This window comes from Oncorhynchus mykiss, chromosome 28 (assembly GCF_013265735.2).
Source record: "Oncorhynchus mykiss isolate Arlee chromosome 28, USDA_OmykA_1.1, whole genome shotgun sequence".
Classification (NCBI taxonomy): domain Eukaryota; kingdom Metazoa; phylum Chordata; class Actinopteri; order Salmoniformes; family Salmonidae; genus Oncorhynchus; species Oncorhynchus mykiss.
The window spans coordinates 18,162,474-18,179,757 of NC_048592.1; the positions used below are offsets into that span (position 1 = coordinate 18,162,474).

General features: G+C 41.8%; 1 protein-coding gene across 3 annotated transcripts in view; it reads right to left on the bottom strand.

Annotated features, from left to right (window-relative positions):
* LOC110508658 (pre-B-cell leukemia transcription factor 1) overlaps positions 1-13,099 on the bottom strand; it is a 73,027-nt gene extending 59,928 nt beyond the window's left edge. Inside the window, exons 1-2 of one of the 3 annotated variants that reach the window (XM_021589347.2) lie at positions 12,425-13,099; positions 11,365-11,438 (exon numbers count right to left, since the gene is read on the bottom strand). In XM_021589347.2, coding sequence (XP_021445022.2) covers positions 11,365-11,438; positions 12,425-12,609 — 259 coding nt within the window. In that variant the 5' untranslated portion in view covers positions 12,610-13,099. The remainder of the gene's footprint in view (positions 1-11,364; positions 11,439-12,424) is intronic. The other 2 variants (XM_021589348.2, XM_021589349.2) reach the window with 2 other exon arrangements.
* Between the last annotated feature and the right edge of the window lie 4,185 nt (positions 13,100-17,284).

Here is a 17,284-nt window from a genome sequence, read left to right on the forward strand (position 1 = left end):
TTATCTTGGCAAAGAGAAAAGCTCACTAATAGGGTTGTAAACAAATATGTTCACAAAATTTATGAGAAATAAGCTTTTGTGCTAATGAAAAATGTCTGTGATCATTTATTTCAGCTCACGAAATATGGGACCATAACTTTCATGTTGCGTTTATATTTTTGTTCAGTATAATTTCCATTCAAAAGTACATGTTCCCTAACCCCTAACTCTAACTCAAAGCCTAACCCTAACTCCTAACTCCTAATTCAAAATCTAACCATAATCCTAAACCTAAAACTCTCATAGGGACATTTCTCTCATGGGGATGTGTGAAATGTCCCCAAGAGGGAGACTTTTCCTTGTTTTACTATGCTTGTGGGGACATTTGGGGAACCAATGCACGCACGCACGCACACACACACACACACACACACACACACACACACACACGAACGAGCACGCGAACACACACACTATTCCACCATATGACCATTCCAACAGCCAGACCTGTTATCATAGCAAATTAACAACTCCCACCTCAGATATACAGGGTGTAATTAGCCTCTTTAAACATGATTAGCATGTCTCAATTACCACACTCACCATTTGCATAATTTAGAAGCTGTCCTAATTGCAAGTGTGGGTTCATATGATGGGAAAATAGTGAACAGGAGAAACACTGGGCATGTCTTGTCGGTTCTGAACAACTGAAGTAATTCTGAAGTGTGTCTGTCTGTTTGCACTGTCAAAGTGCTAACAATGTCGATAGGAAGAGAATATTCTTCAGGAAGGACCCAGATGGGAAAGACATTGTACTCATTTTCCCACCAGTAAAGGGGTCTAGGCTATTTCTGTAGAACATTTTATGAAAGTTAACATCTTTTGTCAGGAGAATCAGCGCGGCCAATTATCGACCATTTACATTTCTAGGAAGCAGTGTCATGAGGTTTGTTAAAACTACTAATCAATTGAGAAACTTCAAAGACGTTTGGGAAACGTTGTTATTTATGAAAGAACAGAGATAGTCGCGGTCACTCGTATTTCCATGGGAACTGAAATCCTGGCTAGAATAAAATGCTGCTTCTGCACTTCCAACCGGCCAGGCTAGATATACTGTCTGCCTGCTAACACGGTGGGGAAACCAAGGACATAGCCATTAGTTTCAGGACAGAACATGGCACATCGGAGACAAATGACTCCATCTGTCAAAAAAGACTGAAAACTAACCTCTGAACTCATCATGGACAACCGTGTCAATTAAATACTGAAAAACAGCAGCAGCAACAACACAACACTAGTGTCCAGTCCAGTCTCTCTCCATGGCTAAAATAAGCAGACCATCATTCACAATACTGATGTAAGTGATGTGTTTACTCGCTTACTGGGCTATAAAACCAACTGAATAGTTAGTTATCTGACATTCCATTATCACTAAATTTACTCCAAGTCCACCACTAAATCATTAACTAGCAAAAACATAGCCATCAAAGCAAATTTGTCAAAGAAAATATGTGCAGGTTTGCTCTATTCTAATGAAAGGATACCAGTGTTCTCCAGATGTGTGCTACAGTATATAAGAACCACACCAGACTTCAACTTCGATCACAGGTACAATCTGCAATGCTGCAATATGCTCAACATCACAGCATTTCTATTATCTAGTATGTGAAAATTAGTAGCTTGATGACATGGGTCACTGATTTCACCAGGTCCAGTGGTATAATATAGTCTACATCTGATCATATTTGACATGCAGGAGCTATCCATTTGACCTGAGTCTGGAGTAATGAGTGGCTGTCGACATACACTGGCCTGGTGAACAGTGAGAGAAAGAGAGAGAGAGAGATTGAAAGTGTTTTTGTAAGAGAGAGAGAGAGACAGAGAGAGAGAGAGAGAGCTCTGGCCTGTAATCTGACACCTAGAAACGTTGACTTGGTGTCTGGCTTTTCTTGCTCTGTCAACCTGTACGTGCCAGCTCCACTATCCGTAATGGTTCCACACAGACACACACTCTCACTCTTTCACATGCAAAAAAAAACACACACTCACACACACACAAACACACACACACACACACACACACACACACACACACACACACACACACACACACACACACACACACACACACACACACAGGATGTATGGCAAATGAAACACAGTGCTAAGCACTTACATTAATTTTACAACTAATGACACGCTTTCCTGAAATTGCTGGAGACACTGAGGGAAACCAGACAAACAATACTGGACAATTATATGTACTCTATACCACAAAGTATTTCTAATGAGAAAAGTTGTAGTTCATCTATGGTAATCCTCTGTAAAACAGTAAGATAGACGTGCTGGAGGCAAAAAATGTGCACACAGACACACACACGTGTTTGTGTGCGTGCGTGTGTGTCTGTGTGCGTTCGTCTGTGTGCACATTTGTGTGCGCTGTCATTTTATGCCTCCAGCACGTCTATCTTACTGTTTTACAAGTATGTGTGTGAACGCACACACACACACACACACACACACACACACACACACACACACACACACACACACACACACACACACACACACACACACACACACACACACACACACACCAATAGGCACATGATACAGTATGCCCAGGTGATTTTACCTTTAAAACATAACTTTTCCTTTAAACATTAAATCAAATCTATAAAAGGAAAGCCAACCTACAGTGCCATATCTATGAACCTCTTAGTGCTGTCACAGAAGGGGACACAACAGTCGCATAAACCAGGCTGCCTGCCGATTTAATAGTCTCTCCTTTGCAATCCTCCAGAGACTCTGGCTGCAACAATGTAAAACTGAGGAGAGGCTGAGTCTTTATAAAATAATATAAAACAGACCTGACAAATTACGGGCTTGTTCTCTTTTTGCACACTCTGCTCTCAGCACATTTGGCTGTAAATGTCATGGTGAAGGTTTGAGTAATTTTTTGCTGTTGCTGCAGTGGATTTCTGGGCTTCTGTCTGCTCTTCACAGGGGGAAAATGATCTATGCCCACAAGATGAACAGCAACTAGATACATAGATAGAAGGAATGGTATGATACCATGTGATTTTAGGTCTTTGTGTTCTATAACTCTCATCCAAACTACAATTTGTATACCGCCCAAACAGATCCACGACCAACGCAAACACTGTTGCACTGCACACTGCCCTTTCCCACCTGGACAAGAGGAATAGCTATTTAAGAAAGCTGTTCACCAAATACAGCTCTGCTTTCAACACCATAGTGTCCTCTAAGCCCATCACTAAGCTCAGGGCCCTGGGTCTGAACCCCTCCTTGTGCAACTGGGTCCTGGACTTCCTGATGGGCCAACCCCAGGTGGTGAGGGTAGGCAACAGCACCTCCGCCACACTGCTCCTCAACCAGTAGGTGTGTGCTCAGCCCCCTCCTGTATCCCCTGTTCACCCATAACTGCGTGGTTATGCACAACTCCAACTCAATCACCAAGTTTCCTGACGACACGATAGTAATAGGCCTGATTACCAACAACAACTAGTAAGCCTACAGGGAGGAGGTTGAGGACCCTGGCGGATTGATGCCAGGAAAATAACCTCTCCCTCAATGTAAAGAAAATAAATTTGGCATGGCCCCTAAGACCCTCACAAACTTTTACAGATGCACCATTGAGAGCCTTTTGTCGGGCTGCATCGCCGCCTTGGAAGGCAATTGCACCGCCCTCAACCAAATGGCTCTCCAGGCAGTTGTGCGGTCAACCCAACGCATCACAGGGGGCACGCTGCCTGCCCTCCAGCACATTTACAGCACACAGTGTCAAAGGAAGGCCAAGAACATCATCAAGGACCTCAGCCACCCAAGCCACGCTCTGTTCACTCTGCTATCATCTAGCAGACAGAGACGGTACAGGTGCATCAAAGCCAGGACCGAAAGATTGAAAAACAGTTTCTATCTCCAGGCTATCATACTGTTGAACAGCCATCGCACCATCTCTTGTAGTAAGAGACAAAAATACTCACTCACACAAGCTCACACACACTTCTGTACTCACATATACACTCAGACACGCATACGTCCATACTCACTCACACACGCCCACCCGCACGCACGCACGAACAGCCAACGCTGCTGTCCCATGTTGAGTGCATTCAGAAAGTATTCACACCCCTTGACTTTTTCCACATTTTGTTGTGTTACAGCCAGAATTGAAAATGGAGTAAATTCAGATTTTGTGTCACTGGCCTACATACAATAACCCATAATGTCAAAGTATAAAAGTTTAACAAATTAAATCAACCCCGTTGTTATGGCAAGTCTAAATAAGTTCAGGAGTAAAAATGTGCTTAACAAGTCACATAATACAGTAAATGGCATGGACTCAATCTGTGTGCAATCATAGTGTTTAACATGATTTTTGAATGACTACCTCATCTATGTACCCCACCCATACAATAATCTGTAAGGTCCTTCAGTCTAGCATTGAATTTCAAACACAGATTCAACCACAAAGACCAGGGAAGATTTCCAATGCCTCGCAAAGATTGGCACCTATTGGTAAACAGGGTTGGGGAGTAACGTATTAAACCGGTAACTGTAAACCGTTACGTTACCAGCAAAAATATTGTAATCCGATTACAGATACTTTTGAAAAACTAGATGATTACTTCGAGGATTACTTTTAAATTCAGAAAGGATGTTTGCGGAAAAAAACATTATTGACACTTCTCTGTTTTCTCAATAACATTCAAATCAGCATTGAAAAAAAGGTGCAAGTTTAAGTTTGTTCCACCTGAGCGAGTCTGACCACAAGTCAGAGACCACTATTGCGGGAAAAGAGCAGGAAGAGGATTTTGTAGGCTACAGTTCAAGCTATGTCTTCCAATGGTGCGACTGTTGTCGGAATTCAAAGATTATCCAACTTGAACGCTTGGAGGTAAGGATGACAGCGGTGGTGTAGTCCACGGCAATAAGGATACCACTTATTCTTGATATCAACATAGCACATTGATGTGAATCACACTGCTGCTCTCTCATTTAGCTATTTGCGCCTTACGGATTGTGGTTGTTGAGAATGGCTGTTCACAAATCTAAACGTGTATTTGAACCCTATAATGGTTGAACTCAAGAAGTTTAAGCTGCCTTTCAATCATTGTTTTTGTGTGAAAAAATGCAGTGAAAAATGCATACTTGCAACAGCTGTATAGTGTGGATCCCAGACTACAGAATAAAAGTGGGGCTTTTATTGCTCAATCTAATTCATGCTGATAAAAAAATAAATCCATAGGCCTAATGGACAGTCTCAAACTCGCACACTTTAGATAAACTTAAAGGGGCAATCTGTAGATGCTACATCCATTTTTGGACATCTAAATTATACATACAGAAGTTTACATACACTTACATACACTTACATACACTTCAACAATTCCACAAATTTCTTGTTAACAGACTATAGTTTTGGCAAGTCGGTTAGGACACCTACTTTATGCATGACACAAGTAATTTTCCAACAATTGTTTACAGAGATTATTTCACTTATAATTCACTGTATCACAATTCCAGTGGGTCAGAAGTTTACATACACTAAGTTGACTGTGTCTTTAAACAGCTTGGAAAATTCCAGCAAATGATATCATGGCTTTAGAAGCTTCTGATAGGCTAAATGACATCATTTGAGTCAATTGGAGGTGTACCTGTGGATGTATTTCATGGCCTACCTTCAAACTCAGTGCCTCTTTGCTTGACATCATGGGAAAATCAAAAGAAATCAGCAAGGACTCCAGAAAAATATTGTAGACCTCCACAAGTCTGGTTCAACTGCAAGAAGGAACCACATTCATCTGTACAAACAATAATACACAAGTATAAACACCATGGGACCACTCAGCCGTCATACCGCTCATGAAGGAGACACATTCTGTCTCCTAGAGATGAACGTACCTTGGTGCGAATCAATCCCAGAACAACAGCAAAGGACCTTGTGAAGGAGGACACCAGTACAAAATTATCTATATCCACAGTAAAAAAAGAGTCCTATATCGACATAACCTGAAAGGCCTCTCAACGAGGAAGAAGCCACTGCTCCAAAACCGCCATAAAAAAGCCAGACTACGGTTTGCAACTGCACATGGGGACAAAGATCATACTTTTTGGAGAAATGTCCTCTGGTCTGATGAAAAAAATATAGAACTGTTTTTGGCCATAATGACCACCATTATGTTGAGAGGAAAAAGGGGGAGGCTTGCAAGCCGAAGAACACCATCCCAACCGTGAAGAACGGGGGTGGCAGCATCATGTTGTGGGGGTGCTTTTCTGCAGGAGGGACTGGTGCACTTCACAAAATGGATGGCATCACGAAGGAGGAAAATTATGTGGATATATTGAAGCCACATCTCAAGACATCAGTCAGGAAGTTAAAGCTTGGTCGCAAATGTGTCTTCCAAATGGACAATGACCCCAAGCAAAATGGCAAAATGGCTTAAGGACAACAAAGTCAAGGTATTGGAGTGGCCATCACAAAGCCCTGACCTCAATGCAATAGAAAATGTGTGGGCAGAACTGAAAAAGCGTGTGTGAGCAAGGAGGCCTACTACAAACCTGACTCAGTTACACCAGCTCTGTTAGGAGGAATGGGACAAAATTCACCTAACTTATTGTGGGAAGCTTGTGGAAGGTTACCCTGAAACGTTTGACCCAAGTTAAAGAATTTAAAGGCAATGCTACTAAATACTAATTGAGTGTATGTAAACTTCTGACCCACTGGGAATGTGATGAAAGAAATAAAAGCTGAAATAAATCGTTCTCTCTACTATTATTCTGACATTTCACATTCAGAAAATAAAGTGGTGATCCTAACTGACCTAAGACAGGACATTTTTACTAGGATTAAATGTCAGGAATTATGAAAAACTGAGTTTAAATGTATTTGGCTAAGGTGTATGTAAACTTCTGACTTCAACTGTATACATATCCATTGATTCTTGAAGAATATAACTTATAAATGCCTCATGGGCGTAGTTCAACTGTCACACTCCATGAGAACCCAAAATATAAGCTTGTTTTCTCCTATGTTTGTAAACATTGTAATTGTAAACAAACACTGTATGGCCTCATAACATGGTTAAAACAATTATGTTGATATCATGGATGGACAGTCCTTGCATCCATAGCCCTGAATATTATTAATCTGAGTGGTTACATTTCTCCAGAACCATACCTCAGCTTTTTACCAAAACAGAGGCGGGGCGACCGTGTTGTTATTGTTTCATCTGTGGATTTTCCCTTCAAACATCTGCATATTATCAGGATATCAAAGTGTCACCAACTAAAAGGTAAACAATAGGCCTATAGTAAATGCAGCATATTGAATTCATTTTCCACATGTAAATAGCACTTTTCAGTAGTGCTCAAAGCATGCCATTCCATGAGCGTGACATTTATTTTTCAACTCGAATCAATGAGCCCAATCAGTCCTCCATGACAACAAAATCATAAACAACAGAGTAGGGCTGGCCAATAAGTCCTTAGTTTTGGGGTTATGCCCAGGTAAAACAATATGACTGATCTATACTTCCATATTTCCAAGTCCTATTCTTGAAGATCAAGGGGTATAACATTTATTGGAATGACAAGAATTATGATAGAATTAGATTTTAATGTAAATATATAATTTAATTGTATATGTATTAATTTAATTGTAATTGTATATATGTAGTAGAAAGCGATGGATTTGAAAAAGCCCACACAACCAGCCCATAGAGTAAAATGTAACATCTATATATGGCCAGCTATGTAAACTAACATTGATTTATCCTGCAATAGATATTCAATTGGTAACACTATATATTTTTTCTCATGTCTCTTAAGGGGAAGGAAATCTAAAACTGAGTTACTGAGTTTGGGTAATCAAAAAGTTACATTAGTGATTACAATTTTGGACAGGTAACCAGTAACTGTAACAGATCACATTTAAAAAGTAGCCTACCCAACCATGTTGGTAAAAGGGTAAAAATAAAAAAGCAGACATTGAAAATCCCTTTGAGCATGGTAAAGTTAATAATTACACTTCGGATGGTGTATCAATACACCCAGTCACTACAAAGATATGTCCTTCCTAACTCAGTTGCCGGAAACCACTCTGGGATTTCATGAGGCCAATGAGGCCAATGGTGACTTTAAAACAGTTACAGTTTAATGGCTGTGGTACTGTAGTTAATCCACAATAACTAACCTAATTGACAGAGTGAAAAGAAGGAAGCCTATACAGAATAAAAAATAAAATAAGGCACAAAAGTAAAAAGGCTAAAGATTTTGCAAAGAAATTAACTTTATGTCCCTAATACAAAGCGTTATGTTGGGGCAAATCCAACACAAAACATCACTGAGTACTTCATATTTTCAAGCACGGTGGGGGCTGCATCATGTTATGAGTATGATTGTCATCTGCAATGAGTAGGGAGTTTTTTGGGGGTAAAAAGAAACAGAATAGAGCTAAGCACAGGCAAAATCCTAAAGGAAAACCTGTTTCAATCTGGGAGACAAACTCACCTTTCAGCAGGACAATAACCTAAAACACATGGCCAAATATACACTGGAGTTGCTTACCAGGTGACATTGAATTTTCCTGAGTGGCCTAGTTACAGTATTGACTTAAATTGGCTTTAAAATCTATGGCAAGGCTTGAAAATGGCTGTCTAGCAATGATCAACAACCAACTTGACAGAGCTTGAATAATGTGGAAATATTGTACAATCCAGGTGTGCAAAGCTCTTAGAGACTTACCCCGAAAGACTCACAGCTGGAATCGCTGCCAAAGGTGATTCTAACATGTATTGAGTCAAAGGTGTGGATACTTATGTAAATTAGATATGTCTGTATTTAATTTTCAACACATTTGCAAAAAATTCTAAATACAGATTTTCACTTTATCATTATGGTTTATTGTGTGTAGATGGGTGAGAAAAGAATTACTTTGGATTTCTGACTGTAACACAAAGAAATGTGTAATAAGTCAAGGGGTATGAGAACTTTCTGAAGGCCCTGTATATAAGAGACATTAAACCCTGGACACTTCCTGTTTCTTTTATACAGTTTTTTACACTGTGCATTGATACACTGTATTCTCACATAGCTCATTCGAATATACCTTTTTTTACACTGTTTATACACACTGCATATTTATATACAGGACTCTTGACACAGCTCTCTGTAAAATATCTATATCTATATCCTGACATTCTTGATTTTTCGTTTTCATTTTTTTTATGATTTATTATTCGCGTACATGTTTGACATTTTACTGCACTGTTCGGAGCTTGTAATACAAGCAGTCCGCTTCACCCGCTATAACATCTGCTAAACTGGGTTCTCGACCAATAACATTTTATTTTTTGCACTAAAATACATTTGCCACATGCTTATGTTGACGCTGATAACACATCTACATTTATAGAGTGAAGCACAGCTCATAGCTTGGACTTGATGACTATAACGTGACAAAGCATCCGGATAAAATGTAACAACAGAATACTGAGAATTTAGTATGGCTTCCCCCAGCAACACAAGGCATGCAGCGCTTGAGTAACAACAACACCTCAATGGACATTGTGTGCTTGCGTGCATGGGTGAGTTTGCGTGTGCGAACCAGTAAACTCTTCAAAAGGGATTCCCCCATGGTGCTTTTATCTTGAGGGGCCAAGTACATTGAATTCAGCCCACCCAACTGAAACCCTGTCAAAGGAAGCTAATACTGGATAGAGGCCAAAACATTAGCAGAACTAAATCCACTCAAGAGATAGGAGTAGAAACCTACAAAAACAACATGGCAAATCTATGTTGAAACGTTACCTTCAACAGCATTTTTTACCTCTAAATTAAGACGGAGAGAGTAAGCAGGCAAAGAGAGCCATTATAGTCAGAATCCCCTATGTTCCTGCCAGGAACGGTGGGAAGAGAAGAAAAGCAAGGGGGGGGGCATGAAAAGGTCCAAGTTACTTTGTTCTTCTTCATTTTGGAAACGAACTCTGGTTGAACCCAGAACGACGCCAGGCAGTTTGAAAAAAAGCAGGCATAACTCTCTCCCTACTCTAAGCATACTCCTCTGAGAAGGGGGCCGGGGCCAAACCTCACTGGCTTCTCACAAACGGGACTTAATTTCTTCTCCCTCCTTTTTTCTAAAATGAAAACCACACAGGGTTTCGCTGCTAAGAACCCGTCTTTTTTTGAAGCACTGTACCAGAGTGACTCACAGTAATGAAATGTTCGTAAATGAACCTTTAGAGGCAAATTAGGAAGACGATAACATGGCCTCCTTTACTGAATCCATTTGTTTTCTTATTTCTTTGGCCGGCTACAGACAGTCATGATAGTCGCTGGAAACATTTTTTCCATTTTACAGTCAGAGTGAGTGATAACATCCTCTAACAATTTCAAAAGAGTGTCCCGTTAAAAGGCATGTTCTGAGATATGTCTTCAGAGATATGTCTTCAGAGATATGTCTTCTGAGATATGTCTTCTGAGATATGTCTTCAGAGATATGTCTTCAGAGATATGTCTTCTGAGATATGTCTTCAGAGATATGTCTTCAGAGATATGTCTTCAGAGATATGTCTTCTGAGATATGTCTTCTGAGATATGTCTTCAGAGATATGTCTTCAGAGATATGTCTTCAGAGATATGTATTAGATTGCGGATTGACTTCCATTTTCTACATATCTCTTTAGTAGGCTAGAACTTGGACTTTTCCCAAGAATAGTCACATACTTTCTTCTATAAACAGAGACAAGTGCTTCTTCTTTTTAATATGGTGTTAAGTGCCTATATTTCACAGATTCTTATACATGCCTTTGACCCTCGCTTCAAACCCAAACAGAGAAAATCCCTCTGGCCAGCATCAGCATGTAGAAACACTCACAGCGTGTCACAAACAAACAGCATCACACTTGGCAAGGAAAAATATGATGACACAGAACGAAGTGAATTAGTACAGCCCTAATACATGTCTCAGTGACACCACCTTGGTCGTACAGTAAAGACCTTTCTTCTCTGCAGTCTGGTCCGAATGTGTGTGTCTGCTTTTGGCTCACTGACTGACACACATAAGGTTGTTTGGTTGTGTGGTAATGTTTGGATGTGTGGTAATATACGTAGATACAGTAGGATGCCACAAAGCACCATGTTGCATTGTAGAACCATATTGTTACGAATATGGGTTAACTTCCTGAACACATACAGTATGTTTAGAAATATAATATAAATATTATAATGTTCAAAATATGGTTGTTATAAATAATAATGTGGGCTATAAGTCGTTTTGGCCATAATAACTTCAAAAAAAAGGTTTGAGGAAAAAAAGATTGATACAAGTAATTCTTTCAATGTGGTAGAATTTCACCTTACCTGTTTTCTCTTTTATATCACACAAGACGTTGAAGAGAGCCGGTTTCATCCTGTGACAGTTCAGTGCATGTTTCCTAGAAAAAAAAGGGGAAACACACACAGCTTTACAACCAAATTCAATAAGACGAGGAAATTGCAATAGTTGCAAAAGTGTTCTGCATGGAATTGTATCATATCTAAAATGAGGAGACTTGATCACTGTCAATTTGATAAGGAAGAATAAAGCTCATCCTTGCTGTTGATATTAACAATGCATATTATTCTGAATTTAGTCTTGAACAACCCTTCAATCACAATGATCTAAACTAAAGAACTAATGTATAGCATAGTCTTATTCTTTAATAGAGAAAACACTTTGGCGTAAAAATGTACTTTTATAGTGTCTCCATTGTCTCAACAAACCACACTTGGAACACTTGTCGTCCCACTACACTTAATATATAACTGCTAAAATTAATTAACATGAATAGCACGGGTCATTTCAATGTTACATCACGGTGGGATATCAATAATGAATATGATCCAATCTATCCTATATAATCTATTCTTGCACAGGAACACGAATAGATGTGATCGTTGTCTCAATTTCGAGGCGCAGCACCGGTGCTGTGATAACCTTTATTGCCGTTGGCTAAAAAGAAACAAAGTAACCAAAAGGAGTGCATCCACAACATGTAACACAGCGGGGAATTACTGTGTTATCTCATATGTAACAAGATACAAGGCGATTGGAAATTGGGAAGAGGATGCACCCCACTCAGTTGTAGCTGCAGTAGTTTAATATCGTCATACATGATTTTTAAAAACATTTTGATGACACTGTTAATTTAAAAGTTAACTTTCACAAAATAAAAACTGGTCGGTTGAAGGTAGATTAACGTTACGCACTTTATCCCCTACGAGCAGTTGTTGCGTTCGGGTGGGCGTAATTGTTTTCGTTGGATAGCATGAATGCAAATCACATTATTACAACGTAGGCCTACCGTAGTTATTTCTTAATTCATAAATATGCTATTTTGGTATTACTTTGAAAATAATATAATTGTCTATGCCACCGTACCTGGCCTGCGCTTCGTCCAGGCTTTGGTCTGTGATTGTCATTATTTGCTGTAATATGTCTCCAATGTCCTGCTTTCTTCCATCTCCGTCCGTCCCTCCTGTGCCATCCTGCATATTTTGCGCCATGCCGGGGTGTCGGGCCATTCCCACGCCGTGGGAGTGCATCAACCGAGGCTGCTCGTCCATCCTTGACCGCGCTCTTCGCCTCGCCCCCAACTGACCAACACTTTTTTTTCACGGCAACAGAAGAAATATCCTTAGAAATTCCTTTGGATCCCTCTCTCTCCTCCTCTCTCACCCTCTCTCTCTCCCTCTATTTTCTCTATTTTCTCTCTCCCTAAGCTTTCCTGGATCGGAAAGGGAAAGATAATGACAGACGCTCGCTCTCTCCGCTCTCTCTCTCCCAGCTGGTTTGGTTGAAATCTGATATGAATAGCTGCTTTAGGCTCTTGCCACTCCTGCACAGCTACTGTAGAAAAAAAAGTAGATTCAACTTTAAAGGGTTTCAAATCGTGTCAAACCTGACGTGCACAGAGCACGTTATATGCCTTTCCCAATTTCCTTAAAAGCTTGATGGACGGAACATGTAACAGTCACTCTCTCAGAGGGTTAGTGAAAGTAACACCAATTGTTATTGTTTCGCTTATGTCTGTAGCAACTGACACACAACCAGAGTATGGAATAAAAGCCTCCGCCCCCTGAGCCACGATTGGAGAAGAAGGGGGCATAAGTCCCACCTCCGTCTCCTCAAGAAAAGTCAATCATCTTTTTCGGGACGCGGCAATAAACATAAAATGTGAGCGTTAACACAGGGTCTGGACCTTCTTTAACAGCTCAGTGGTCTGGACGTGGTGGCTGAATATGTAATAAATAATTGGGTTTGGCACCAAAGCTCTGTACCTGATGTCACAAGGAACAGGCACCCCATCTGAAATAAATGAATTGTCTTCTTTCAGTACAGATACACCTGGCTATTGCTTATTAAAACAAGGCAACTGTAAATATGTCTCCCCCCACAAATTATACAGCGCCCCCCATGGGCCAACCAGTGCAATTTTGTAAACAACAGATCTCTATGGCACTACATATCATTCACCCAAGTTTTGTCAAATTCGGGCAAGTGGAGTCCGAGATATCGCGTGGGTTAGCTAGACTCTTATCCATGAGCATGTGTACCAAATTTCATCACTCTGAGTCAAACAGATCGAGAGATATGAACATGTTCCCATTATAGCGCCACTGTTAGGTTGATATGAATGTTCTTGTATATGTTAAGTCTTGACAGTATTTACAACATGTGTACCAAATGTTGTTACGATAGAAATATCTTTGACTGATTTATATGAATGTATGTGCCAGACCACACCCACTTGAATGTTTATTGGTCAATCACGGTCTAGCTGTTTTAGGTAGTAGTCTGTAAAATATTGCATTGAGAGACCTTTGTCTTTAACGTAGATTTGGCTTTAACGTTGATCAGTTGTCTACAGATATTCGCTACAAAACTATTTATTTAAGTCTATACAGATATTTACTGAGCTGTTATGATGTTATTACCATGTTATAAAGACTACTGAAAGAACATGGTTATAATCTTGGAAACAGTATTTGTTTTAACACAGGTTGCTGGTGTTTTAGATGTCTTGGATACCTCACAGCAGCACAATTGATCTATGCTATCACCGTACTGGCCTCCTCTCGTGTTATGGCTGGAGTTAAATCGATCAGTCCGTTTTCTCATTAAGTCCTGAATAGAAGGTGAGGCAGTAATTGTCCCAGGGGGCAGGGGGAAGTGGTGTGTGTGTGTGTAACTGTGTGTGTATATATATATATATATATATATATATATATATGCGTGTGTGTGTGTGTGTGTGTGTATGTGTGTGTGTGTGTGTGTGTGTGTGTGTGTGTGTGTGTGTATGTATGCGCGTGTGTGTGGGTCTGGTCTCTATACTGCAGGACCACACACCCAGTTTAGACTCATGCTCTAACCTTGCACCCTGACACTACACTACACGAGTTTGCCCTCTCTTTACACATATGCCCCTTTATGTGAACAAAACTGTGATGGATGTCAGCCATATGAACATAACGCACCTTTATGATCTCTTCCTAAAGAGCCTTGAGGTGGAGTAATAGTGTTGTATAAATCTATTGTGTAATTTTGTGCATAATAGCCTTTCAATTTAAATGGAATTTGATCCCATAATGGTGAACCACGTATGTCACTCAGTCACTCACAGGTTCCACTCAAATTTATACAACGGGTGGGTCTAATCCTGAATGCTGATTGGTTAAAAGCGCGTTCCAGCCGGTGTCTATTCCACAAATTACCACCGGCTAAATCTATGATGTTAAAATGCCTTTTTACTCTTTTCCATCTGATTGCAGAATCCACTGTCTCATCAGCAGAGGCAGAGAAGTTATAAACTTCATGTTCACTATAAAAAGCATCTAGACATTATCTCACATTTCTTTATACTAACATTTAGTTTTCAACAGCAGAGATTTGTATAAACCTTGCTGTCTGTCTCTCCGACATTTGCAAGATTGTTTCAATATTCAAATTCGATCTCCAACTGTCCAATAGTAATGAACGTGTAGGGGTTGGGAGTCAGGACGAGAGAGAGGCAGGCAGAATGTCTCAGCTAGTCAAAATCAAATCAAATCAAATGTTATTAGTCACATGCTGTCACACCCTGACCTGAGATATCTCTGTTTTATTTATATTTTGGTTAGGTCAGGGTGTGACCAGGGTGGGTACGCTAGTTTTGTATTGTCTAGGGTTTTTGTATTGTCTAGGGTTTTTGTATGTCTAGGGTTTTGTAGGTCTACGGGTTTTTGTAATTCTATGTTGCCTGATATGGTTCCCAATCAGAGACAGCTGTTTATCGTTGTCTCTGATTGGGGATCATATTTAGGTAGCCATTTCCCTTTGGTGTTTGTGGGATCTTGTTCTATGTTTCATTGCCTGTCTGCACTATTCGTATAGCTTCACGTTTCGTTTTTTTGTTTTGTCTTGCTGAGTTTCAGTTTTATTAAAAACATGTGGAACTCTACTTACGCTGCGCCTTGGTCCGATCTTTATAACGAAAGTGACAGAAGATCCCACCACAAAAAGACCAAGCAGCGTGTTCAGGAGGAGTGGACATCCTGGGCTCGGGAGAAAGATGAGTGGAGGACATCCTGGACCTGGGAGGAGGTAATGGCAGGGGACAAGTCCCTGCCATGGAAGCAGGTGGAGATAGCGCAGGAGGAACGGCGATGATACGAGGGGACACGGCTAGCACAGAAGAGGCAGCTCCTTTTTTGGGGGGGGCACATGGGGAGATTGGCAGAGTCAGGGGTTAGACCTGAGCCAACTCCCCATGCTTACCGTGGGGAGCGTGTGACTGGTCAGACACCTTGTTACGCAGTGATGCGCACGGTGTCTCCAGTTCGCATTCATAGCCCGGTGCACTCTATTCCAGCTCCTCGCATTTGCCGGGCTAGAATGGGCATCCAGCCAGGATGGATGGTGCCGGCTCAGCGCTCATGGTCTCCAGTACACATCCTTGGACCAGGATATCCTGCGCCGGCTCTGCGTACTGTGTCTCCAGTGCGTCTGCACAGCCCAGTGCGTCCTGTGCTAGCGCCCCGCACTTGCCGGGCTTAAGTGAGCATCCAGGCAGGACGCATTGTGCCAGCTCTACGCTCCAGATCTCCAGTGCGCCTCCACAGTCCAGTACGTCCTGTGCCTCCTCCCCGCACTCGCCCTGAGGTGCATTTCTTCAGCCCAGTGCCACCTGTATCGGTCCCACGCACCAGGCCTCCAGTGCGCCTCCAGAGTCCAGTATGTCCTGTGCCTGCTCCCTGCACTCGCCCTGAGATGCGTGTCTTCAGCCTGGTACCACCAGCGCCGGCACCAAGCATCAGGTCTCCAGTGCGCCTCCACAGTCCAGAGCTTCCGGCGACAGTTCCCAGTCCAGAGCTTCCGGCGACAGTTCCCAGTCTAGAGTTTCCGGCGACAGTTCCCAGTCCAGAGCTTCCGGTGACGGGCCATTGTCCGGAAACTCCAACGATGGGCCACAGTCCGGAACCTCCAACGACGGGCCATAGTCCGGAACCTCCAATGGGCGTCCACAGTCCGGAACCTCCAACGACGGTCCACAGTCCGGCACCTCCAACGACGGTCCACAGTCCGGAACCTCCACCGACGGTCCACAGTCCGGAACCTCCAACGACGTGCCACAGTCCGGAACCTCCAGCGACGGGACATAGTCCGGAACTTCCAACGAGGGTCCACAGTCCGGACCCTCCAAGACGGGCCACAGTCCGGAACCTCCAACGACGGGCCATAGTTCGGAACTTCCAACGAGGGTCCACAGTCCGAACCTCCAACGACGGTCCACAGTCCGGAACCTCCAGCGACGGTCCCCCACCCGGACCCTCCCATATAGGTTCAGGTTTGCAGCCGGGAGTCCTCACCTTTAGGGGGGGGGGGGGGGGGGTACTGTCACGCCCTGACCTGAGATATCTCTGTTTTCTTTTTTGGTTAGGTCAGGGTGTGACTAGGGTGGGTACGCTAGTTTTGTATTGTCAAGGGTTTTTGTATTGTCTAGGGTTTTGTAGGTCTAGGGGTTTTGTAATTCTATGTTGGCCTGATATGGTTCCCAATCAGAGACAGCTGTTTATCGTTGTCTCTGATTGGGGATCATATTTCTGTAGCCATTTCCCTTTGGTGTTTGTGGGATCTTGTTCTATGTTTAGTTGCCTGTCTGCACTATTAATATAGCTTCACGTTTCATTTGTGCTTGTTTGTTTTGTTTTGCTGAGTTTCGGTTTTATTAAAAACATGTGGAACTCTACTCACGCTGCGCCT